At 42.8% G+C, this 26573-nt stretch overlaps 1 protein-coding gene across 1 annotated transcript in view; it reads right to left on the bottom strand.

Moving 5' to 3' along the window:
- Positions 1-835: 835 nt before the first annotated feature.
- The window catches only part of LOC138963692 (uncharacterized), a 27757-nt gene continuing 2019 nt past the window's right edge, over positions 836-26573 (bottom strand). The window contains exons 3-4 of the mRNA XM_070335538.1: positions 12966-13032; positions 836-887 (exon numbers count right to left, since the gene is read on the bottom strand). Coding sequence (XP_070191639.1) covers positions 836-887; positions 12966-13032 — 119 coding nt within the window. The remainder of the gene's footprint in view (positions 888-12965; positions 13033-26573) is intronic.

Raw genomic sequence — 26573 nt, 5'->3', positions numbered from 1 at the left:
CAGAGGATTATCTGATGCTAACCACCGGACCGAGATTCTGAAAATGTTTGTCCTACAGGAACTAGAGCCTAGGAAGGGGGGAAATTGAACTCGACATGCGTGATGGGGGCCCCAAGTCTTATGTGGACTAATAGAGGTCCATGCCATTTTTACGCTATTTCCTTTCTCTCTTTTTTTCTGCAAATCAACATAGCCTTTGGTGCTGTATCGACATAGCCTTTGGTGCTGGATTGACATAGCCTTTGGTGCTGGATCGACATATGTGGTGCTGGATTGACATTGGCTAAAGTGTTGTATCGACATTGCCTGTGGTGACTGGGTGAGACATGAAGCCTGTGCTGCGACTTCTGTCTTGTGTGTGGCGCACGTTATATACACAAAGAAAAAAGCCAAGCCCTTCAATTTCGCAATGACTGATTTTTAAAGTTCTGGTATGGAAACAGTAAGTTCAGATGCAATGCGTCTTCCGACTGTCCTCAATAACTTATGCTCATCTTCGGGGCCTCTTTGTTCACTATGCGCGCGATAACAAGCCGCATAAATAAACTAACAAGACGAAGGCTTTGTTTTTCTTTCCTGCCGCGTAACCCTCTAAGCTCCTCTACTAAAAGTTCTGTTTGGACGAGACTGACCCATCCTTAATTGGTAATCTAACCACAACTGCCTAAAATCGGGTCTCACCATGGGAAGTCGCCGTCTAATCCAATCGATAATTCTAGCGACTTTTCTTCTAACTATTTCTAAAAATGTGTGGGTGAGGTCTTCTTCCAAAATATCTTCTCCTGTACCCCAAATTAACCCCCAATAAGCTTCCTCATACCAGTCCTCATCTTCACTAACCAGCAAAGGAGTCATCCGATGCCGAGAGCTGGAGGGCCTCAGTGAGGCTGAAATAAAAGAAGGTCTAAAGGATCAAGGTGTCATTGATGTGTACCGGGTGTTGATCAGGAAGGGCGATATCAGAGTACCCACCAACACCCTTTTCGTCACTTTTTGTACACCAACCATCCCTGAGAAAATAAAAGTGGGATTTGTTCAAATAAGAGTGACTTTGTATATTCCATCACCAATGAGATGTTTCCAATGCCAAAGATTTGGACATTCAAAGGCTGGATGTAAACAGAAGGCAGTGTGCGAGAGGTGTGGCGGAGATCCTCACGAAGGTCCCTGCACATCACCACCCACCTGCACAAACTGTAAGGGAAACCATTCCCCGTCCTCCAGAGAATGTCCAAAATACAAGTTTGAACAGGCCATTCAAAAAACAAAAACGGAGAAAAAGATGTCTTTCTCAGACGCCAGGAAGGAGGTTGAAAAAACTAATGTTTTTTCCTTCCAGAAAAGTTTTGCGGCAGCAGTCAGTCAAAGACCTGCAACAAAGTCAACACCCACCCAGACCAGTATTTCATATAGGTCTGTGGGTGTCCAGGCAGGCCCGTCCATGTTGAAAAGGACAGAGCCCACAAGAAACAAAAGTATTTGTACACAGACAGATGAAAGCACAGGTGGGGCTATCCCCACTGGAGACTCTATGGGGTCTCCTGGTGAGGTTTGCTTCACCGCCCCAACTGGAGACCCTGTGGGGGCTCCTGGTGAGGTTCGCTTCACCACCCCAATTGAGGACCCTATGGGGTCTCCTGGTGAGGTTCGCTTCACCACCCCAACCCAGAAGCCCGTTCACAGGGCAACTCACAGGAAGGGGGCCGTCGAGGTAGTGGAGGTAGTGGACCTTACTCAATCCACACCACGAACACCTCCGGACAAGGGAAAAGTTACTCTGCCCCAAAGATCGCCTCGCACCCCAAAAATGGAGAAAAATCCCATCACACTATACAATCATTTTGGGAGTTTATCCGGTATGGAGGCAGAAACTTCTTAAAACTAAACAAACATAGCCAATTTTATTCAATGGAATTGTAGAGGGGTCCAAGCTAACTATGAAGAATTATGTCTACTTTTACACAAATTTCATCCTGTTGCTACAGCATTACAGGAAACAATGCTGAAACCAAACAAAGATTTTAATGTATCTGGATACAATGTTTGTAGAAACCATTCAGACAATAACACGTCTGGGGGAGTTGCTCTTTTGATTAAGAAAAGTGTACTTTGTAGTGAGATCAACCTATGTACAAACATTCAAGCCGTCGCAGCACGAGTGACATTAGATAAAACCATCACTCTCTGCAGTGTATATCTGTCACCATCAAAATGTTACACGAAGCACGATCTTGAAAATCTTATTGATCAGCTTCCAGCTCCTTTTGTTTTAATGGGAGATTTTAACGCTCATTCCCCTTTATGGGGCAGCAACTCTCTAAGTACGAGAGGACGAATTCTAGAAGATTTTTTAGACAATCGTAATCTATGCGTTTTAAACGATGGAGTACCAACATATCTCCATCCAGCAACAGGATGCAAGTCCATACTAGATCTAGTTATTTGCGACACCTCTCTTGTTCTAGACTTTGAATTTAAAGTCTATGATGACACATGTGGTAGCGATCATTTCCCTATCTTGATGTCTCTAATAGATGGATTGGAAGAAGCTTCCCCCCAGAGATGGAACCTGAACAAGGCAAACTGGCTGTCTTTTACTGCCGAATGTTCTGTCCAACTCACAGAAGACACTGTCTTTGATGGAAGTGACGACCCATCATCTATTTTTACAAACACTCTACAAGACATTGCCACTGAGTACATCCCAAAAACATCTTCAAACAACCGCATTAAAGTGCCATGGTTTAATAAAGAATGCCAAGAAGCCCGATCTGAGCGAAAGAGAAGTCTACACAGGTTCTACAGATGCCCGACCCTTAGCAAGAAGTTGACTTTCTTCAGATTTCGCGCTAAGAGTCGCACTGTCATAAAACATTCTAAAAGAACATCCTGGAGGTCTTTTTGCTCAAACTTAAACTCTAAGGTATCATCAAGTAAAGTTTGGAATGCTATTCGTAAAATCAAAGGGAAAAAAGGATCTGCATCAATTAACCACCTTGTGGTAAATGGATCCCTTATAACCCAAAAGAATGAAGTAGCAAACGTTCTGGCTTCAACAATGGAAAAAAACTCATCAACAGAAAATTACTGCACAGATTTTCAAAAAATCAAAGCCACCCAAGAACGTAAACCCATAAACTTCTCATCTCAGAATGAGGAGAACTACAACAAGTTGTTCAGTATAACTGAACTCAAACAAGCCTTACAAAAATGCAACAACTCAGCAACGGGGCTGGACGGAATACATTATCAGTTCCTCACACACCTACCAGAAAGTTGTCTTCTGGTCTTGCTGAAGGTTTTTAACCACATATGGAAGAGTGGATCCTTTCCACCTTCATGGCAAGAAGCGATGATTGTCCCCATTCCAAAACCAGGTAAAGATCATACAAACCCCAGCAACTACCGTCCGATAGCCTTGACCAGCTGTCTGTGTAAAACCATGGAGAGATTGGTCAACGCTAGGATGGTGTGGTACCTAGAAAAACAAAACCTCTTAAGTGATGTGCAATGTGGCTTCCGAAAGGGACACAGCACCACTGATCATTTGGTACGTTTTGAGACCTTCGTTCGAGAGGCCTTTGCGAGATCTGAACATGTACTAGCTATATTTTTTGACCTCGAGAAGGCTTACGACACGACCTGGAAACACGGTATTTTAGCTGATTTGCATGAAATGGGTTTTCGTGGACGTCTCCCTGTTTTTGTGGAAGGATTTCTAAGTAATCGATTTTTTACAGTACGGGTCGGTCCCAACCTATCAGAGTTCTGTCAACAAGAGATGGGTGTTCCTCAAGGAAGCATTCTATCACCCATGTTGTTCAACATCAAAATCAATAACATAGTAAAGGCAGTACTGAAAGGATCCGAGTCATCCTTGTTTGTTGATGACTTTGCACTTTGTGTGCGTGGCAAATCCCTACATAGAGTGGAAAGGCAGCTTCAATTATGTATAGACAAGGTGCAAAAATGGGTAACAGAGAACGGTTTCAAATTTTCCACCAGCAAAACTGTCTGTATGCATCTTTGCAAACAAAGGGGAGCCATGCCAGAACCCTCTCTGGTCCTGAATGGTAATCCTGTCAAGGTTGTTGAAGAATTTAAATTCCTAGGACTGACCTTTGACCGTCGACTAACATTCCTTAAACATATCCAGTATCTGAGAACATCATGTCTGAAAGCTCTGGATGTATTGAAAGTGGTTTCTCATACGGACTGGGGTGCTGACCGCACAGTCCTACTCAGACTTTACCGTGCTTTAATCCGATCCAAGTTGGACTATGGTTGTGTCGTCTATGGTGGAGCCGCAAAATCCAACCTAAGGCTATTAGACACAATACACCACCAGGGTATACGTCTTTGTCTGGGAGCTTTCAGGACGTCTCCAGTACAGTCCTTATATTTTGAGGCCAAAGAACCCTCTCTGAGGCTGCGACGCCTGAAACTCACCCTAAATTATGTGTTGAAACTGAAAGCTATGCCTACAAATCCAGCCTACCAATGCGTATTTCAACCACAATGCTCTGAATTTTTTGAAAGTCACCCAAATGATCGAGCACCTCTGTCTTCTCGGATTCAGTCACATCTGGCCGAATCAAAGATAAAACTCGATCATGTTAGTGAAAATCGATGGACAGAAACACCACCATGGACATTGCCAGATCCAGTTGTTCGACTCGATCTGACAAGGTTAAAGAAGTCAGAGACAAATGATTTGATTTTTAAACAGTGTTTTAGCCAGTTCTGTACCGAGTTTCCTTCCCATCAACGAATATACACTGATGGGTCCAAAGCTGAAAGTAAAGTGGCATCAGCTTCTGTCACAGGTCCTAAACTCGATAGGGCCTTTTCGGCCCGTCTTCCGGATGACAGTTCTGTATTTTCTGCAGAGTTGAAAGCTTTACAGCTAGCTCTGAAACGGGTATATCAGTCAAAAAAGAAAGACTTCCTGATTCTGTCGGATTCCCTATCGGCTCTTACCGCCGTGAAGAGAACTCAGCTAGATCACCCACTGTTGGTCGAAATCCAAGAGCTACATGCATCTCTGATTGAAGAAGGCAAAAGGATTGTGTTTGCATGGGTGCCATCCCATGTTGGAATTAGAGGCAACTCTGCAGCTGATCAAGCTGCTAAAGAAGCCAGAGAAAGACTCATCACTGACAAACACACAAAGCATTCAGATTTCAGAACTCGCACCAACATGTACATAAAGTACCTATGGCAGAGTGAATGGGACGAATGTGAAGAAAATAAACTTCATAAGATCGTCCCCCAGCTGTCGGACAGCCTACCCCAATGTCGCCTCAACAGGAAAGAAGAGACAGTTCTCTGTCGCTTACACATTGGGCACAGTCACATTACACATTCGTATCTGCTGAAAGGTGAAGATCCACCATACTGTTTTGGATGTGACGAACCATGGACATTAGAACATGTTCTCACAAAATGTGTAGACGTTCAAGAATTTCGAGACAAACACTACAATGCGGAAACACTGAAGGTTTTATTCCGGGATGTTCCCCCGGACAAGATTTTTAACATTTTAAAAGAGATCAAGATTTTTTACAAGATTTAAAGTACCAGAAGTGAAAATTATTAATTTTTAGAACCTTCTTTTACAGTGATAGATTTGAATGTAAATAGTCTGAAACGTAGAACTTGCCATATGAAGGGAAAAGAAAATAACTGCATCGGTCTCGAATAGCAGCTAGCATCTGCTGAAGAGACATTAAACCCCAAAAACCAACCAACCAATCTTCACTAACCTCTCTCAATCTTTCTAGCAAGCAATTATTTTTCCGTAATTCTTCTTCTAACTGCTCCGATAAAATAGTATAGTCGGTCCGAAGAGTCATTTTTTTTGTTGGTCTGAAGACTTGCAACGGCGCTCTGGGGTCCTGATTTGGCCTATTATGTATGGTCCGCTGGACCAGAAAAGCAACAGCTAACTAACTAACTAACTAACGGCGCTCTGAAATAAAAAAATTTAAAAAACACCTGATATTAAAAAAACAAAAACAGTGGGGAGAAATAGTGCCCGCAATAACTAAGAGCGGCTCTATTTTTAACACTTAGATAATCAATTGAGGCTCTTATGGAGGGGCTATGCATTGGGCTGCAGGTGGTTAAGGGGCTAAATAATTTTAATCTCTCTCTCTCTCTCTCTCTTTTATATATACACGCACATTTCCTCCTCAGTAATAGTTCAAAAACTCGTCGAAATTATAAATGTCGGCCGCGTCAATCGTACTGTCATTTGCCCCCAGGGTCAACCAAGGTAGTTGTTCCGCCCCACCAGTCTCGTTGTTTTGTGACATGTACTCAGTACCAGCAACTGTCATTGTAGACGTGGCTGGTATTATCATAGTTGCGAATGCTTGGGGTGGAGGGGGAGGGGGAGTGAGAATGTTTTCGGGCTCGGTCAAGTTGATGCCCGCTGCTCGCTCAAGAGCGCAAGACTCCTTACGCCCTATTAGCATCTGCATAAATTTACCTGTCTCTGGCTAAGTCTGAGAAAGTTGCCGTTTTTTTTAATTTGTTTTGGAGACACAACAAAAGTAAAAACTTGCGGTGTCTTTCGTTAGTAAGAGAGATAAACTGCTCCTCATGGGGCTTTCCCAGAAGCTCCGCTTTAAATCGGAACTCGAAATTGCCCAATAGTCTTTTCAGTTGCTTTACCGGTATTGCTGCGTATCTTGAATCGGAGTCGATGACGACGCCGCCCTGGTGTCGTTCTTTCTTTCGCAGGGAGGTTATTTTGCGCGCAGGGTCGTCGTTGCTGCTGCTGCGGGCCTCCTGACCGTGGTGATGACGACTCTTTCTTTTTTTTGGGGGGGAGGGAAAGGATGAGGCGCCGTTCTTCAGACAAAACTGAACACGTTTCGTCTTTCTTAGTTCTTTTAGTGACCGGCACGGTTGGCCTAGTGGTAAGGCGTCCGCCCCGTGATCGGGAGGTCGTGGGTTCGAACCCCGGCCGGGTCATACCTATGATTTTAAAATTGGTACTCTAGTGGCTGCTCCGCCTGGCGTCTGGCATTATGGGGTTAGTGCTAGGACTGGTTGGTCCGGTGTCAGAATAATGTGACTGGGTGAGACATGAAGCCTGTGCTGCGACTTCTGTCTTGTGTGTGGCACACGTTATATGTCAAAGCAGCACCGCCCTGATATGGCCCTTCGTGGTCGGCTGGGCGTTAAGCAAACAAACAAACAAATAAAAGGTTCTTTTAGTTGTTGTAAAACGAGGGTTAATTGTTTGGAGATTTTGTCGTGGCGTTCATCTTCCAAATCTTCCCTGTTCCTCCTTCTTTTTAGTTGTTTTTGTTGCCTTTCAACAGCGACCTCATTTGTTTTTCTCCATTTCCTGATGCTGTATTCGATGTCGCGCTGGTCCGTCTTGATTTTTTTCAGTTCGGCCATCATGGCCGTGGGGGTAGTCTCATCACGCGGCGGAGACGTTTCTACGGCCTGACGCTGACTTGGTGCGTGAGGAGTTAATTCACGTGGAGGTTGGCTTCTCCCACGCGGTTGGCCAGTATTATTTCTGGCCTGGTGGGAGGAGGAGGGGTCCCAGTCGGTGAACGACCGATAATTCCTATCCCAATTGTTGTTAGAGGGTCGGTAGGCCATTTGTGGATTTGGTATTACTGCAACAGAAATACCAAACCCTCATATCTTCACGTCCTTCTGTTGCGTCTATTTAAACTGAACTGCTCAGATCATGGGTAATATTAACACCTTCACATTTAAATGCTTATTTTTATAGCCATCCATTGAATTTAAAAACAACAACGAAGCATACTATAAACTGCTTAGCACGAAACAAACAACTCATAACTCATAACTCATAACAAACATTTTATTGATCCAACAAAGGAAATTAAATTGGTCATCAGCACATATAGGTCATTAATTAATAATTATAAAAGAATAAGAGACGAAAAAAAATAAAACCCATGATAACAAACAAAAAAAATATCTAAAGTAATATATGTACAACTACAATACCCTTTTTACTTGCACACATGACACACCGACACACCAACACACATGCATACATACCTACATACAAACAAACAGGGGTAGTTACATTGATCACATGGTGTGAAGAAAAAAACGGACAATCTCAAATCTATAAACTATTGTTGGGGATAAAACTTCAATGACTATACAATATCACACACACACACACAAAAAATGATATCGATAAAGGTACTGACTTGTCTGAAGTATTAAAAAACCTCGGGTACTATATTTCACATACACACACACACACACACACACACACACACACACACACACACACACACACACACACACACACACACACACAGAGGTTATTGTATCACGCGCTGGGTCCCCGCCCTTGCTGCTGCCCTGACGATGAGTCTTTTTTTCTTGCTGGGGATTGGGGGATGATCTCCCGTTCTTCAAATGAAACTGGACGCGTTTTGTCTTTTGTAATTCTTTCAGTTGTTTTTCTATTCTCTGTGGGTTTTTTTTAAATGAGGGTTAATAGCTTGGCCATTTTTTCTTGCACAATCAGAGGATTATCTGATGCTAACCACCGGACCGAGATTCTGAAAATGTTTGTCCTACAGGAACTAGAGCCTAGGAAGGGGGGGAAATTGAACTCGACATGCGTGATGGGGGCCCCAAGTCTTATGTGGACTAATAGAGGTCCATGCCATTTTTACGCTATTTCCTTTCTCTCTTTTTTTCTGCAAATCAACATAGCCTTTGGTGCTGTATCGACATAGCCTTTGGTGCTGGATTGACATAGCCTTTGGTGCTGGATCGACATAGCCTGTGGTGCTGGATTGACATTGGCTAAAGTGTTGTATCGACATTGCCTGTGGTGACTGGGTGAGACATGAAGCCTGTGCTGCGACTTCTGTCTTGTGTGTGGCGCACGTTATATACACAAAGAAAAAAGCCAAGCACCCCCCTTCAATTTCGTAATGACTGATTTTTAAAGTTCTGGTATGGAAACAGTAAGTTCAGATGCAATGCGTCTTCCGACTGTCCTCAATAACTTATGCTCATCTTCGGGGCCTCTTTGTTCACTATGCGCGCGATAACAAGCCGCATAAATAAACTAACAAGACGAAGGCTTTGTTTTTCTTTCCTGCCGCGTAACCCTCTAAGCTCCTCTACTAAAAGTTCTGTTTGGACGAGACTGACCCATCCTTAATTGGTAATCTAACCACAACTGCCTACAATTGGGTCTCACCATGGGAGGTCGCCGTCTAATCCGATCGATAATTCTAACGACTTTTCTTCTAACTATTTCTAAAAATGTGTGGGTGAGGTCTTCTTCCAAAATATCTTCTCCTGTACCCCAAATTAACCCCCAATAAGCTTCCTCATACCAATCCTCATCTTCACTAACCTCTCCCAATCTTTCTAGCAAGCAATTATTTTTCCGTAATTCTTCTTCTAACTGCTCCGATAAAATAGTATAGTCGGTCCGAAGAGTCATTTTTTTGGTTGGTCTGAAGACTTGCAACGGCGCTCTGGGGTCCTGATTTGGCCTATTATGGTCCGCTGGACCCGAAAAGCAACAGCTAACTAACTAACTAACTAACGGCGCTCTGTAATAAAAAAATTTAAAAAACACCTGATATTAAAAAAACAAAAACAGTGGGGAGAAATAGTGCCCGCAATAACTACGAGCGGCTCTATTTTTAACACTTAGATAATCAATTGAGGCTCTTATGGAGGGGCTATGCATTGGGCTGCAGGTGGTTAAGGGGCTAAATAATTTTAATCTCTCTCTCTCTCTCTCTCTTTTTTATATGTACACGCACATTTCCTCCTCAGTAATAGTTCAAAAACTCGTCGAAATTATAAATGTCGGCCGCGTCAATCGTACTGTCATTTGCCCCCAGGGTCACTCAAGGTAGTTGTTCCGCCCCACCAGTCTCGTTGTTTTGTGACAGGTACTCAGTACCAGCAACTGTCATTGTAGACGTGGCTGGTATTATCATAGTTGCGAATGCTTGGGGTGGAGGGGGAGGGGGAGTGAGAATGTTTTCGGGCTCGGTCAAGTTGATGCCCGCTGCTCGCTCAAGAGCGCAAGACTCCTTACGCCCTATTAGCATCCGCATAAACCTGTCTCTGGCTAAGTCTGAGAAAGTTGCCGTTTTTTTAATTTGTTTTGAAGACACAACAAAAGTAAAAACTTGCGGTGTCTTTCGTTAGTAAGAGAGATAAACTGCTCCTCATGGGGCTTTCCCAGAAGCTCCGCTTTAAATCGGAACTCGAAATTGCCCAATAGTCTTTTCAGTTGCTTTACCGGTATTGCTGCGTAGTTTGAACCGTAGTCTTCGACGCCCTGGTGTCGTTCTTTCTTTCGCAGGGAGGTTATTTTGCGCGCAGGGTCGTCGTTGCTGCTGCTGCGGGCCTCCTGACCGTGGTGATGACGACTCTTTCTTTTTTGGGGGGGGGGAGGGAAAGGATGAGGCGCCGTTCTTCAGACAAAACTGAACACGTTTCGTCTTTCTTAGTTCTTTTAGTGACCGGCACGGTTGGCCTAGTGGTAAGGCGTCCGCCCCGTGATCGGGAGGTCGTGGGTTCGAACCCCGGCCGGGTCATACCTATGATTTTAAAATTGGTACTCTAGTGGCTGCTCCGCCTGGCGTCTGGCATTATGGGGTTAGTGCTAGGACTGGTTGGTCCGGTGTCAGAATAATGTGACTGGGTGAGACATGAAGCCTGTGCTGCGACTTCTGTCTTGTGTGTGGCACACGTTATATGTCAAAGCAGCACCGCCCTGATATGGCCCTTCGTGGTCGGCTGGGCGTTAAGCAAACAAACAAACAAAACAAAGGTTCTTTTAGTTGTTGTAAAACGAGGGTTAATTGTTTGGAGATTTTGTCGTGGCGTTCATCTTCCAAATCTTCCCTGTTCCTCCTTCTTTTTAGTTGTTTTTGTTGCCTTTCAACAGCGACCTCATTTGTTTTTCTAAATTTCCTGATGCTGTATTCGATGTCGCGCTGGTCCGTCTTGATTTTTTTCAGTTCGGCCATCATGGCCGTGGGGGTAGTCTCATCACGCGGCGGAGACGTTTCTACGGCCTGACGCTGACTTGGTGCGTGAGGAGTTAATTCACGTGGAGGTTGGCTTCTCCCACGCGGTTGGCCAGTATTATTTCTGGCCTGGTGGGAGGAGGAGGGGTCCCAGTCGGTGAACGACCGATAATTCCTATCCCAATTGTTGTTAGAGGGTCGGTAGGCCATTTGTGGATTTGGTATTACTGCAACAGAAATACCAAACCCTCATATCTTCACGTCCTTCTGTTGCGTCTATTTAAACTGAACTGCTCAGATCATGGGTAATATTAACACCTTCACATTTAAATGCTTATTTTTATAGCCATCCATTGAATTTAAAAACAACAACGAAGCATACTATAAACTGCTTAGCACGAAACAAACAACTCATAACTCATAACAAACATTTTATTGATCCAACAAAGGAAATTAAATTGGTCATCAGCACATATAGGTCATTAATTAATAATTATAAAAGAATAAGAGAAGAAAATTCATAAAACCCATGATAACAAACAAAAAAAAATATCTAAAGTAATATATGTACAACTACAATACCCTTTTTACTTGCACACATGACACACCGACACACCAACACACATGCATACATACCTACATACAAACAAACAGGGGTAGTTACATTGATCACATGGTGTGAAGAAAAAAACCGGACAATCTCAAATCTATAAACTATTGTTGGGGATAAAACTTCAATGACTATACAATATCACAAAAATGATATCGATAAAGGTACTGACTTGTCTGAAGTATTAAAAAACCTCGGGTACTATATTTCACATACACACACACACACACACACACACACACACACACACACACACACACACACACACACACACACACATACACACACACACACAGAGGTTATTGTATCACGCGCTGGGTCCCCGCCCTTGCTGCTGCCATGATGATGAGTCTTTTTTTCTTGCTGGGGATTGGGGGATGATCTGCCGTTCTTCAAATGAAACTGGACGCGTTTCGTCTTTTGTAATTCTTTCAGTTGTTTTTCTATTCTCTGTGGGTTTTTTTTAAATGAGGGTTAATAGCTTGGCCATTTTTTCTTGCACAATCAGAGGATTATCTGATGCTAACCACCGGACCGAGATTCTGAAAATGTTTGTCCTACAGGAACTAGAGCCTAGGAAGGGGGGAAATTGAACTCGACATGCGTGATGGGGGCCCCAAGTCTTATGTGGACTAATACAGGTCCATGCCATTTTTACGCTATTTCCTTTCTCTCTTTTTTTCTGCAAATCAACATAGCCTTTGGTGCTGGATCGACATAGCCTTTGGTGCTGGATTGACATAGCCTTTGGTGCTGGATCGACATAGCCTGTGGTGCTGGATTGACATTGGCTAAAGTGTTGTATCGACATTGCCTGTGGTGACTGGGTGAGACATGAAGCCTGTGCTGCGACTTCTGTCTTGTGTGTGGCGCACGTTATATACACAAAGAAAAAAGCCAAGCCCTTCAATTTCGCAATGACTGATTTTTAAAGTTCTGGTATGGAAACAGTAAGTTCAGATGCAATGCGTCTTCCGACTGTCCTCAATAACTTATGCTCATCTTCGGGTCCTCTTTGTTCACTATGCGCGCGATAACAAGCCGCATAAATAAACTAACAAGACGAAGGCTTTGTTTTTCTTTCCTGCCGCGTAACCCTCTAAGCTCCTCTACTAAAAGTTCTGTTTGGACGAGACTGACCCATCCTTAATTGGTAATCTAACCACAACTGCCTAAAATCGGGTCTCACCATGGGAGGTCGCCGTCTAATCCGATCGATAATTCTATCGACTTTTCTTCTAACTATTTCTAAAAATGTGTGGGTGAGGTCTTCTTCCAAAATATCTTCTCCTGTACCCCAAATTAACCCCCAATAAGCTTCCTCATACCAGTCCTCATCTTCACTAACCAGCAAAGGAGTCATCCGATGCCGAGAGCTGGAGGGCCTCAGTGAGGCTGAAATAAAAGAAGGTCTAAAGGATCAAGGTGTCATTGATGTGTACCGGGTGTTGATCAGGAAGGGCGATATCAGAGTACCCACCAACACCCTTTTCGTCACTTTTTGTACACCAACCATCCCTGAGAAAATAAAAGTGGGATTTGTTCAAATAAGAGTGACTTTGTATATTCCATCACCAATGAGATGTTTCCAATGCCAAAGATTTGGACATTCAAAGGCTGGATGTAAACAGAAGGCAGTGTGCGAGAGGTGTGGCGGAGATCCTCACGAAGGTCCCTGCACATCACCACCCACCTGCACAAACTGTAAGGGAAACCATTCCCCGTCCTCCAGAGAATGTCCAAAATACAAGTTTGAACAGGCCATTCAAAAAACAAAAACGGAGAAAAAGATGTCTTTCTCAGACGCCAGGAAGGAGGTTGAAAAAACTAATGTTTTTTCCTTCCAGAAAAGTTTTGCGGCAGCAGTCAGTCAAAGACCTGCAACAAAGTCAACACCCACCCAGACCAGTATTTCATATAGGTCTGTGGGTGTCCAGGCAGGCCCGTCCATGTTGAAAAGGACAGAGCCCACAAGAAACAAAAGTATTTGTACACAGACAGATGAAAGCACAGGTGGGGCTATCCCCACTGGAGACTCTATGGGGTCTCCTGGTGAGGTTTGCTTCACCGCCCCAACTGGAGACCCTGTGGGGGCTCCTGGTGAGGTTCGCTTCACCACCCCAATTGAGGACCCTATGGGGTCTCCTGGTGAGGTTCGCTTCACCACCCCAACCCAGAAGCCCGTTCACAGGGCAACTCACAGGAAGGGGGCCGTCGAGGTAGTGGAGGTAGTGGACCTTACTCAATCCACACCACGAACACCTCCGGACAAGGGAAAAGTTACTCTGCCCCAAAGATCGCCTCGCATCCCAAAAATGGAGAAAAATCCCATCACACTATACAATCATTTTGGGAGTTTATCCGGTATGGAGGCAGAAACTTCTTAAAACTAAACAAACATAGCCAATTTTATTCAATGGAATTGTAGAGGGGTCCAAGCTAACTATGAAGAATTATGTCTACTTTTACACAAATTTCATCCTGTTGCTACAGCATTACAGGAAACAATGCTGAAACCAAACAAAGATTTTAATGTATCTGGATACAATGTTTGTAGAAACCATTCAGACAATAACACGTCTGGGGGAGTTGCTCTTTTGATTAAGAAAAGTGTACTTTGTAGTGAGATCAACCTATGTACAAACATTCAAGCCGTCGCAGCACGAGTGACATTAGATAAAACCATCACTCTCTGCAGTGTATATCTGTCACCATCAAAATGTTACACGAAGCACGATCTTGAAAATCTTATTGATCAGCTTCCAGCTCCCTTTGTTTTAATGGGAGATTTTAACGCTCATTCCCCTCTATGGGGCAGCAACTCTCTAAGTACGAGAGGACGAATCCTAGAAGATTTTTTAGACAATCGTAATCTATGCGTTTTAAACGATGGAGTACCAACATATCTCCATCCAGCAACAGGATGCAAGTCCATACTAGATCTAGTTATTTGCGACACCTCTCTTGTTCTAGACTTTGAATTTAAAGTATATGATGACACATGTGGTAGCGATCATTTCCCTATCTTGATGTCTCAAATAGATGGATTGGAAGAAGCTTCCCCCCAGAGATGGAACCTGAACAAGGCAAACTGGCTGTCTTTTACTGCCGAATGTTCTGTCCAACTCACAGAAGACACTGTCTTTGATGGAAGTGACGACCCATCATCTATTTTTACAAACACTCTACAAGACATTGCCACTGAGTACATCCCAAAAACATCTTCAAACAACCGCATTAAAGTGCCATGGTTTAATAAAGAATGCCAAGAAGCCCGATCTGAGCGAAAGAGAAGTCTACACAGGTTCTACAGATGCCCGACCCTTAGCAAGAAGTTGACTTTCTTCAGATTTCGCGCTAAGAGTCGCACTGTCATAAAACATTCTAAAAGAACATCCTGGAGGTCTTTTTGCTCAAACTTAAACTCTAAGGTATCATCAAGTAAAGTTTGGAATGCTATTCGTAAAATCAAAGGGAAAAAAGGATCTGCATCAATTAACCACCTTGTGGTAAATGGATCCCTTATAACCCAAAAGAATGAAGTAGCAAACGTTCTGGCTTCAACAATGGAAAAAAACTCATCAACAGAAAATTACTGCACAGATTTTCAAAAAATCAAAGCCACCCAAGAACGTAAACCCATAAACTTCTCATCTCAGAATGAGGAGAACTACAACAAGTTGTTCAGTATAACTGAACTCAAACAAGCCTTACAAAAATGCAACAACTCAGCAACGGGGCTGGACGGAATACATTATCAGTTCCTCACACACCTACCAGAAAGTTGTCTTCTGGTCTTGCTGAAGGTTTTTAACCACATATGGGAGAGTGGATCCTTTCCACCTTCATGGCAAGAAGCGATGATTGTCCCCATTCCAAAACCAGGTAAAGATCATACAAACCCCAGCAACTACCGTCCGATAGCCTTGACCAGCTGTCTGTGTAAAACCATGGAGCGATTGGTCAACGCTAGGATGGTGTGGTACCTAGAAAAACAAAACCTCTTAAGTGATGTGCAATGTGGCTTCCGAAAGGGACACAGCACCACTGATCATTTGGTACGTTTTGAGACCTTCGTTCGAGAGGCCTTTGCGAGATCTGAACATGTACTAGCTATATTTTTTGATCTCGAGAAGGCTTACGACACGACCTGGAAACACGGTATTTTAGCTGATTTGCATGAAATGGGTTTTCGTGGACGTCTCCCTGTTTTTGTGGAAGGATTTCTAAGTAATCGATTTTTTACAGTACGGGTCGGTCCCAACTTATCAGAGTTCTGTCAACAAGAGATGGGTGTTCCTCAAGGAAGTATTCTATCACCCATGTTGTTCAACATCAAAATCAATAACATAGTAAAGGCAGTACTGAAAGGATCCGAGTCATCCTTGTTTGTTGATGACTTTGCACTTTGTGTGCGTGGCAAATCCCTACATAGAGTGGAAAGGCAGCTTCAATTATGTATCGACAAGGTGCAAAAATGGGTAACAGAGAACGGTTTCAAATTTTCCACCAGCAAAACTGTCTGTATGCATCTTTGCAAACAAAGGGGAGCCATGCCAGAACCCTCTCTGGTCCTGAATGGTAATCCTGTCAAGGTTGTTGAAGAATTTAAATTCCTAGGACTGACCTTTGACCGTCGACTAACATTCCTTAAACATATCCAGTATCTGAGAACATCATGTCTGAAAGCTCTGGATGTATTGAAAGTGGTTTCTCATACGGACTGGGGTGCTGACCGCACAGTCCTACTCAGACTTTACCGTGCTTTAATCCGATCCAAGTTGGACTATGGTTGTGTCGTCTATGGTGGAGCCGCAAAATCCAACCTAAGGCTATTAGACACAATACACCACCAGGGTATACGTCTTTGTCTGGGAGCTTTCAGGACGTCTCCAGTACAGTCCTTATATTTTGAGGCCAAAGAACCCTCTCTGAGGCTGCGACGCCTGAAACTCACCCTAAATTATGTGTTGAAACTGAAAGCTATGCCTACAAATCCAGCCTACCAATGCGTATTTCAACCACAATGCTCTGAATTTTTTGAAAGTCACCCAAATGATCGAGCACCTCTGTCTTCTCGGATTCAGTCACATCTGGCCGAATCAAAGATAAAACTCGATCATGTTAGTGAAAATCGATGGACAGAAACACCTCCATGGACATTGCCAGATCCAGTTGTTCGACTCGATCTGACAAGGTTAAAGAAGTCAGAGACAAATGATTTGATTTTTAAACAGTGTTTTAGCCAGTTCTGTACCGAGTTCCCTTCCCATCAACGAATATACACTGATGGGTCCAAAGCTGAAAGTAAAGTGGCATCAGCTTCTGTCACAGGTCCTAAACTCGATAGGGCCTTTTCGGCCCGTCTTCCGGATGACAGTTCTGTATTTTCTGCAGAGTTGAAAGCTTTACAGCTAGCTCTGAAACAGGTATATCAGTCAAAAAAGAAAGACTTCCTGATTCTGTCGGATTCCCTATCGGCTCTTACCGCCGTGAAGAGAACTCAGCTAGATCACCCACTGTTGGTCGAAATCCAAGAGCTACATGCATCTCTGATTGAAGAAGGCAAAAGGATTGTGTTTGCATGGGTGCCATCCCATGTTGGAATTAGAGGCAACTCTGCAGCTGATCAAGCTGCTAAAGAAGCCAGAGAAAGACTCATCACTGACAAACACACAAAGCATTCAGATTTCAGAACTCGCACCAACATGTACATAAAGTACCTATGGCAGAGTGAATGGGACGAATGTGAAGAAAATAAACTTCATAAGATCGTCCCCCAGCTGTCGGACAGCCTACCCCAATGTCGCCTCAACAGGAAAGAAGAGACAGTTCTCTGTCGCTTACACATTGGGCACAGTCACATTACACATTCGTATCTGCTGAAAGGTGAAGATCCACCATACTGTTTTGGATGTGACGAACCATGGACATTAGAACATGTTCTCACAAAATGTGTAGACGTTCAAGAATTTCGAGACAAACACTACAATGCGGAAACACTGAAGGTTTTATTCCGGGATGTTCCCCCGGACAAGATTTTTAACTTTTTAAAAGAGATCAAGATTTTTTACAAGATTTAAAGTACCAGAAGTGAAAATTATTAATTTTTAGAACCTTCTTTTACAGTGATAGATTTGAATGTAAATAGTCTGAAACGTAGAACTTGCCATATGAAGGGAAAAGAAAATAACTGCATCGGTCTCGAATAGCAGCTAGCATCTGCTGAAGAGACATTAAACCCCAAAAACCAACCAACCAACCTAATAGAACCAGGTATACTTTTCTTTGTCTTACACTGTACTGAATTCTCTACACCTTTTGTCAATTACTACTTTTCACTTTAAGATTATAAATATATGTATAAATAAACAAACCACACAAGATTACATTTATCTTTTATATTGTAATAAAACAACAGCACACTCATACTAACACACACTAAGAACTATTTATCATTAATCTACTAATTACATTTACTACCATATATTGCTTCTTTCTTAAAGCCTATTTGACTTTGGTTACACATGCCCCCAATGAGCGTCCTCGCTCATCATAGACTGAGTTGCATCGGAATCAAGCTGCGCACGGTGACGGCAGGTGCTGGAAATAACTCCAGACAGGTATAACTATATAGACAATTCCACAGCAAAAGGTTAAATATAGTCATAAAATTAAAGTACGTAATATATGTATACATTGTTAAAAAAAAAAAAAAAATTTAACAATTTTCCATACAAGCACGAGAACTTTACTGAGAGTATATCTATACGCCTTATCAGAGCAAAACCAACGTGAAGGACACCAAGGTGGTGTGAAAGTGATGGGTGATTACCTTGAGTACCTGTTCTTTACATATATGTCGTTTTGTATGTACCTCCTGAGATGGAACACGTAGGGTTGAGCAGAAGGTCGCAGTAGGAGTGTTGAATGGGTGTGTCAAACGATGGTCCGGAAACATGGTCCGGTACGTTGCTAAAGAAGTAGATCACCTATTTAGGTGTGAACCAGATGTGATAAATAGTTAAGGCGACTATCGCGGGGTCGATCGCGGCGGATGACCTGGTCTTTAAAGATGTCTATTAAAGATGTCCATAATTACTTTTACTCGCTTGGCTTTGTGAGTTTTGAGAGGACAGACAGATCTTTATAATGGAGACAAAGAACAAGGTACGAACAATCTTAAGAATGCAAATGAAACCAAGAGCAACAATTTCTTCTTTTTATTTAAGGTACAACTTGACACAAAAGGGGAAACAACATGCGAACTTGCTTACCTGATGCAGACTGTTCTGTTGGCACTCTATTTCAACTGTCGTATTCTAGCTATCACTTGTTTCTATGCTAACTTATTCTAAGTAACCACTTGTATTATCTTTTCTGCTGGTCAGACAGCTGGACAGTGTCGATCGTTGGACTTAGCACTCTGGAATCAGCTTTGTGTGCGTTGTTGGGCAACCTCGTAGAAGTATAGGATTACTCGTGGATCACTTGGTGTTTTCCAACATACTCATAATGCAAGAGACAGGAGCTGTCGGCTTTGCTTTTCACCCCCGAGGGGCTAGCCGACCCCTGACTCCACATTGCGTGGAATCCGAGCCCTGAAACCCGCTGACGATAAGCATGTTGTTTTTGAAGCGTTGGTAGTTTTTTGGGTTGTCAGTGAGTCCGTGGCCTTATGACGTGACGTTGGCCAGGTTGGTGACAACTGACAACCCAGACTCACACTGGATTGTGTGGTGAGTCAAGTTCGCAACGCCGTTATGGCGTCATGAAGATCCAGTCCCCTCTTTGTGCGTAGCTACCTCAACGAAGTCTCAAGTCTCGACGCCAGCACCACTGTCGTAGGCCCACTAGGCGACGTCGCCGACGCACCCTCCGACGAAGGCGAAAACGATGTCCAAGGCAGCCCAAGTCGATCACCGTGCTCCAATCCGAACACATCTAAATCCTTAAGTGCTCTTTCACTGCACTATATAAATAATCTGTATCTACTGCTAAAGCTTGGGAGCACTTGTATAACAGCATAACCAACCACAAAAATAGCCTTTAATTAATACAAATGTGTTTCAATAATGAACACCTTTCTTTACGTATCTTAATCGGATACGCTTGTAGACTAGAAAAAGGGCGGGGTAACTTTCAATTCTTCGCCTATTCGCAGAAAAGGGGTGTGACAAGAGAAGGTCCCGTTTTCAATGACGCTTGTAAAACTTATGTCTACCTATTCCATTTACACATTTTATAAAATACACACGACTAATTAACACAATAGCTCACATTACGAAGCACGTTGCCGCCTCTCCGCCCAAGTACCCGGCTCCTCGGCCCCGAGGCTTGGGATACCGGCACCTCGGATCAGCGGTTACAACTCGCTATTGCCGCGGCCCGTTGTTGCCGCGGCCCGTTATTGCCGCAACCCGCTATTGCCGCAACCCGTTATTGCCGCAACCCGCTATTGCCGCAACCCGCTATTGCCGCGGAACTTTCCCACAAGAAAGATCCCCTGATTCCGGTTTTGTTAAAAACAATTTTGCGCCAGTTACATGCCATCAAACAACAGAGTTGGTAACTCTGCCGTGTGTTACGCGTAATTGTTCTGAAAAGTGACTATTATTTTAATTTATTTATTAGTGAATATTTCTACGCACATACCCTCCCAGAGGGAGGTTCATGGCGTTTACAATATGCCGTGTGAGATGGAATTTTTTACACAATATATCACGCATTCACATCGGCCAGTACATCTCAAGCGTGTTAGGCGAGTTACTGTATATACTTTTCACGGCCTATTATTCCAAGTCACACGGGTATTTGGTGGACATTTTTTGATGATTGTTACATGATTGTTCTGAAAGTCTATCATTTATTTCATCGTAAACATGTAAGCCCTCATACGTGATTGTTCTGAAAGCTTACTGATTTACATGATTGTTCTGAAACTCTACTAAAGGTAAACTTGCTTCACCCGTGAAATCTTGTCAGATATGGAACAATATGTATACCCCAGCCCAACGAAGTTGGAGGGGGGTATACTGGATTCACTTTGTCCACCTGTCTGTGTGTATATCTGTATGAATATGGAACAATATTTTGATACAATGATACTAAATCTTTAGTAATATTGATATTTATACCCCAGCCCAATTAATACAAACTCAACAAATAATACGTTTCATACATTGAACATGTCTTCTTTATTGTTCTCAACTCAAAATTCAAATTAAATGTCCAAAGACAAAAATTATTTATAATCTTCAAAAATGTAATGATTCTTCTTGAGTATTCCCAACTCAAAATTCTAATTACAGGTTTAAAGGGACACATAGAAACTTTTGATTTTACCTCTTTGCCATGCTCAGGTGGCGAGGTCACCATAATGGATCGAAAGGCATGGCAAAGAGGGAAATGGAAGCTAATTTTTGCCCCTTTAAAGACGAAAGGCACAACAAATAATTTTCACAAATGAAACTTCTTTATTTTTATGAACTAAAAATTCAAGTGGAGAGGGGATGAGAGACGTGAGGAGATGGCCGGGGTTGCGAGATGGGTGGGGAGTCTGGGCTATAAAGTTCTTGCACGCGAGACAATATACTTCTTTTTGTGTGTGTGTGTGTGTGTGGGGGGGGGGGGGGTATTTTGTTTATCAACTCTCTCTCTCTCTCTCTCTCTCTTCTCTCTCTCTCTCACACACACACTCTCTCTCTCTCTCTTCTCTCTCTCACACACTCTCTCTCTCTCTTCTCTCTCTCACACACTCTCTCTCTCTCTCTTCTCTGTCTCTCTCTCTCTCACACACTCTCTCTCTCTCTCTCTCTCTCTCTGAATATTTTTGTCATCCTAAATATTGGGGGAGGGGGCAAAAAGACATGTTTGCCCCCCCCCCCCCCCACACCCCAGGGACAGCAGCTGCCCCCCGCCCAGTTTCCGACGCCAGTGCACTGAGTACATACGCACACACACACACCACACATACACACACATGAAAGCTAAATGTATTAGCACATCTCTGTTTTCAGTGACACTTGTTTTTTTATTACACAGCAACCACCAGAATTTTGTATATGAATTATTCAAATGGTTTGATAAAGTGTCAGTTGATATGAACAAACCTCCCCCACCCCCTACACCTAAAAAAGGGGAGTGGAGAGACGGATCAACTCAAACACACATCTGAAGCTGTCGCGCACACAGAAGACGAATCAACTCAAACACACTTCGTTGGGCAGGGGTATACATATAATATATTGTTCCATATCTGACTACATTTCACGGGTGAAGCAAGTTTACCTTTAGTAGAGTTTCAAAACAATCATGTAAATTAGTAAGCTTTCAGAACAATCACGTATGAGGGCTTACATGATTACGATGAAATAAATAGTAGACTTTCAGAACAATCATGTAATAGTCACTTTTCAGAACAAGTGTTCTGAAAAGTGACTATTACATGATTGTTCTGAAAGTAGACTATTTATTTCATCGTAATCGTGTAAGCCCAGGGGCGGACGAGGGGGGGGTGCACAGGGTGCAGGTGCACCTCCCCTCCAGCAAAAAAAAATTAAAAAATTGGGAAAGCTGATTCTATGACCATTTCTAAGTTCAAATAGCACCAGATGGCACCATTTTGCTTCTTTGGGCAAAATATTTTTCCGGGGGGGCATGCCTCCGGACCCCCCTAGCAAATTCGGGCGCTTCGCGCCCATCACATTCACTTTCGATTCAAAGTGCACCCCCCCTTACAAAGCAACTGATCCGCCCCTGAAGCCTTCATGCGTGATTGTTCTGAAAGCTTACTAATTTACATGATTGTTCTGAAACTATACTAAAAGTAAACTTGCTTCACCCGTGAAATGTTGTCAGATATGGAACAATATGTATACCCCTGCCCAACGAAGTTGGAGGAGGGCATACTGGATTCACTTTGTCCATCTGTCTGTGTGTATGTCTGTACGTATATGGAACAATATGTGTGTGTCTGTTTCAGTGTATATATATATATGTGTGTGTGTGTGTGTGTGTGTGTGTGTGTGTGTGTGTGTGTGACTCTCTGTGTCTTTCTCTTGCTCACTCGCTCGCTCGCTCACTCACTCAGTCTCTCTCTCTCTCTCTCTCTCTCTCTCTCTCTCTCTCTCTCTCCGTTAGGCCTTAATACAATAAACCATTCTGAGCAGGGCCGGACTACCGGGGGGGTTATAGGGGTTGCGCAACCCCCCCCCCCACCCTAGCCTAAACATGTACCTCACTTATTAAAAACATTTTTTATCATTGTTTATTTTATGCCGTTTCATGCAAGGAGCGACCATTTTCCTATCTCAGAATATGACCTACCCATCAGCCACAAGGGGCTCTGCCCCTTGATCCCGCCAGGGGCAACATCCCCCTGGACCACCACTGGCAACTACTCCCCCCCCCTCCTCTTAGCCTAGTCCGGCCCTGCTGAGTACTCTCTCTCTCTCTCCCCCTCCCTCTCTCTCTCTCTTTATATATATATCTCTCTCTCCCTGTACCTCTTATTCACTCTTTCTCTGTACCTCTTTAAAATCGCTTACTCCTTGTCTCCCCCCCCCCTCTCTCTCCATCTGTCTTTTCTTGCTCTTTCTTTCTCGCTCGCTCTTTCCCCCTCACTCGCATTATACCATTACCGTGTATATAATATACGATACCGGCTGTGCCGGCGTGTGAGAGAGAGAGAGAGAGAGAGAGAGAGAGACTGAGAGAGGGAGGGAGAGAGAGAGAGAGAGACAGAGACACACACACACACACACACAAGCATACATATCTGACAGACAGCCGTGCAGACAATACTCACACACACACACACATACAAAGGGAAGTGTCTGCTGTTTAAACATGTAGTAGTGCTATCGACACGTAGCGCTATGGAGACGGATGACGTCTGACAACGTGCGTGGTCGCCCTTGGCGGTCAAGAAAGCCGCCGCGATCATTGCGCAGACGACAATTCTTGACCGCCAATATTTTTTGTGCGCATCACGTGGTACACATAAATCGGCCGGAAACGAAGCAATTGTTAAACCTGGATAGTACTTTGTTTTTTCCAAAATAGTGTTATCGACACGTAGTTCTATTGAGACGTAGTGATAATGACATGTGTGCGTTGCGGCAATAGCACTACGTGTCGATAGCACTACTGTTTTGGGCAGTTTGTGTCGATAGCACTACAGAAAATAGCAAAAACGATACGTAGCACAAATGACACGTAGCGCTAGCGGGACGCACAATAATATGTTGATACAATGATACTAAATGTTAAGTGAAATTGATATTCATACCCCCGCCCAATGAATACAAACTAAACAAGTAGGCCTAATACGTTTTATACATTGAACATGTCTTCTTTATTGTTCTCAACTCAAAATTGAAATTAAATGTTCAGAGACAAAAAATCATTTCTAATCTTCAAAAATGTAATGATTCTTCTGGAGTATTCCCAACTCAAAATTCTAATTGCAGGTTTAAAGGGACACATAGAAACTTTTGATTTTTCCTCTTTGCCATGCATAGGTGGCTAGGTCACCAAAATGGATCGAAAGGTATGGCTGAGAGGGAAAATGGAAGCTACTTTTTGCCACTGTAGACAAAAGGCACAACAAATAATTTTCACAAATGAAACTTTGTTTTTTTATGAAGTAAACATTTATTGTTCTCAACTCAAAATTGAAATTAAATGTTCAGAGACAAAACTTATTTCTAATCTTCAAAAATATAATGATTCTTCTTGAGTATTTCCAACTCAAACTTCTAATTAACGGTTTAAAGGGACATATAGAAACTTTTGATTTTTCCTCTCTGCCACACATGAGGTGGCTAGTTCACCAAAATGGATCGAAAGACATGGCAAAGAGGGGAAATGGAATCTTCAAAAATGTAATGATTCTTCTTGAGTATTCCGAACTCAAAATTCAAATTACAGGTTTAAAGGGACACATATAAACTTTTGATTTTCCTCTTTGCCATGCTTAGGTGGCTAGGTCACCAAAATGGATCGAAAGACATGGCAAAGAGGGAAAATGGAATTTAAAAAAATGTAATGCTTCTTCTTGAGTATTCCCAACTCAAAATTATAAATTACAGGTTTAAAGGGACACATAGAAACTTTTGATTTGTTCCTCTTTGCCATGCTTAGGTGGCTAGGTCACCAAAATGGATCGAAAGGCATGACAAAGAGGAAAAATGGAAGCTACTTTTTGCCCCTTTAAAGACGAAAGGCACGAACAATAATTTTCACCACAGAAACTATTCTTTTTCATTTTTATGAACTAAAAATTCAAGTGGAGAGGGGATGAGAGACGTGAGGAGATTGCCGGGGTTGCGAGATGGATGGTGAGTCTGGGCTATAAAGTTCTTGCACGCGAGACAATATACTTTTTTTTTTTGGGGGGGGGGGGGGGGGGAGGGGAGTATTTTGTTCATCAACTCTCTCTCTCTCTCTCTCTCTCTCTCTCTCTCTCTTTATTGTTCTCAATCAAAAATTCAAATTAAATGCTTAATATAGAGTGCAGCCCGACTAATCAGGGACCCGTATCAATTTGTATCTCTTGGAAAGTAGTTTCTATTGGCAGAGAGAAATGCATTTTCCTTAAAATGTTCAAATGTCTGCATTAAAAAGTAAGTAGGTTTATACAGTGCAGTCGAAAAACGATTGCATTAACTCTCGTAATAAATCTTTTTCAAGGAGACCATTCTTTACCGGTACTTTTATGAAATGACGTCATAATTAGGAAAACAAGAAAATGGCGGAAGATTCCCGAGTATTTTATGATTCATCTTTCTTTCTATTTTCTTATTTAAGTCGTCTTCTTGTAATTATTAGACGATTCCAGATCCGCGACCAATCGGCCAAGACGGAAACCGGAACGTTTCTTACTTGTGAACACAGGCGCTTGATATCGGTTTATGGACTGTTTACTATCGTACTACTATTATCCTCTTAGAGATCCATTTTGGTAACCTAGCCACCTAAGCATGGCAAAGAGGAAAAATCAACAGTTTCTAGGTGTCCCTTTAAACCTGTAATTTGAAGCGCCTGTGTTCACAAGTAAGAAACGTTCCGCTTTCCGTCTTGGCCGACCAGTCGCGGATGTAGAATCGTCTATTAAATGGTGTAGAAAGAAACTCTATGGGAGAGTGTGACAGCAGAAGATCGTCAGAGAAGAAGCTCACAATAGACTTGAGAAGAAACTCAATCGCCATCCGATACACCTTCTTCCGAATGGAACGGCCTCCCCATCACCAATAGCTGCTCCATCCAAGGCGATTTTTCGCTCATGACTAAGTGGCAGAAGTTAGTAGCATTTTTAAATATGGGCGGTTTTTTGTGGTCACCCTGTATAAGTTATAGTTTGCCTTTGCATTTCGTTTATTTCCCAGTGTAACCACAGATCATCTTTGTCTCTAGTGACTGTGGACTCTTTCGTCATGTCTCTTAGCTTCGAAATAAGAAAAATACAATACTGCCCGACAAACCAGAGCAGATGCCTTTGTATAGTAAACTGGCTTTGGGAAGAACGTCTATTTTGTATTCAGTTTTGTGATTGATCTTCCTGTTCGTTGTAGTTCAGTTGGCATGAACTTGAACAGAAATCATCATCTTGGTAAAAACGTTGAATACCATCTGGTCCACGATTTAAACCACTGTAACTAATAAAGTTTTTGCCACAAAACTCACAACATTTTTCCACAGCAGGAATTGTATCGGAAAGAAAACTTTTCTTAAAGTCTTCTGAGAATTTTCTCCAGTTTACAACAGCCTTAGCCCATTCTCGGTATTGCAACTGTGGGAAAGTGTGATCGTTTATTAATTCATTAAACTTTTTGCACACTAAAGAAATATTATCCCTAGTCTTGTCGCAAAAGCGTGTAGCCAGTGCAAAGATTAACAATAACACAGTGTCTGGAAGAGTAAATATCGTTTTG

Source organism: Littorina saxatilis, linkage group LG4 (assembly GCF_037325665.1).
Source record: "Littorina saxatilis isolate snail1 linkage group LG4, US_GU_Lsax_2.0, whole genome shotgun sequence".
Classification (NCBI taxonomy): Eukaryota; Metazoa; Mollusca; class Gastropoda; order Littorinimorpha; family Littorinidae; genus Littorina; species Littorina saxatilis.
Note: the sequence above shows the minus strand (reverse complement) of the source record. Positions and strands in the feature narration are given on the sequence as shown.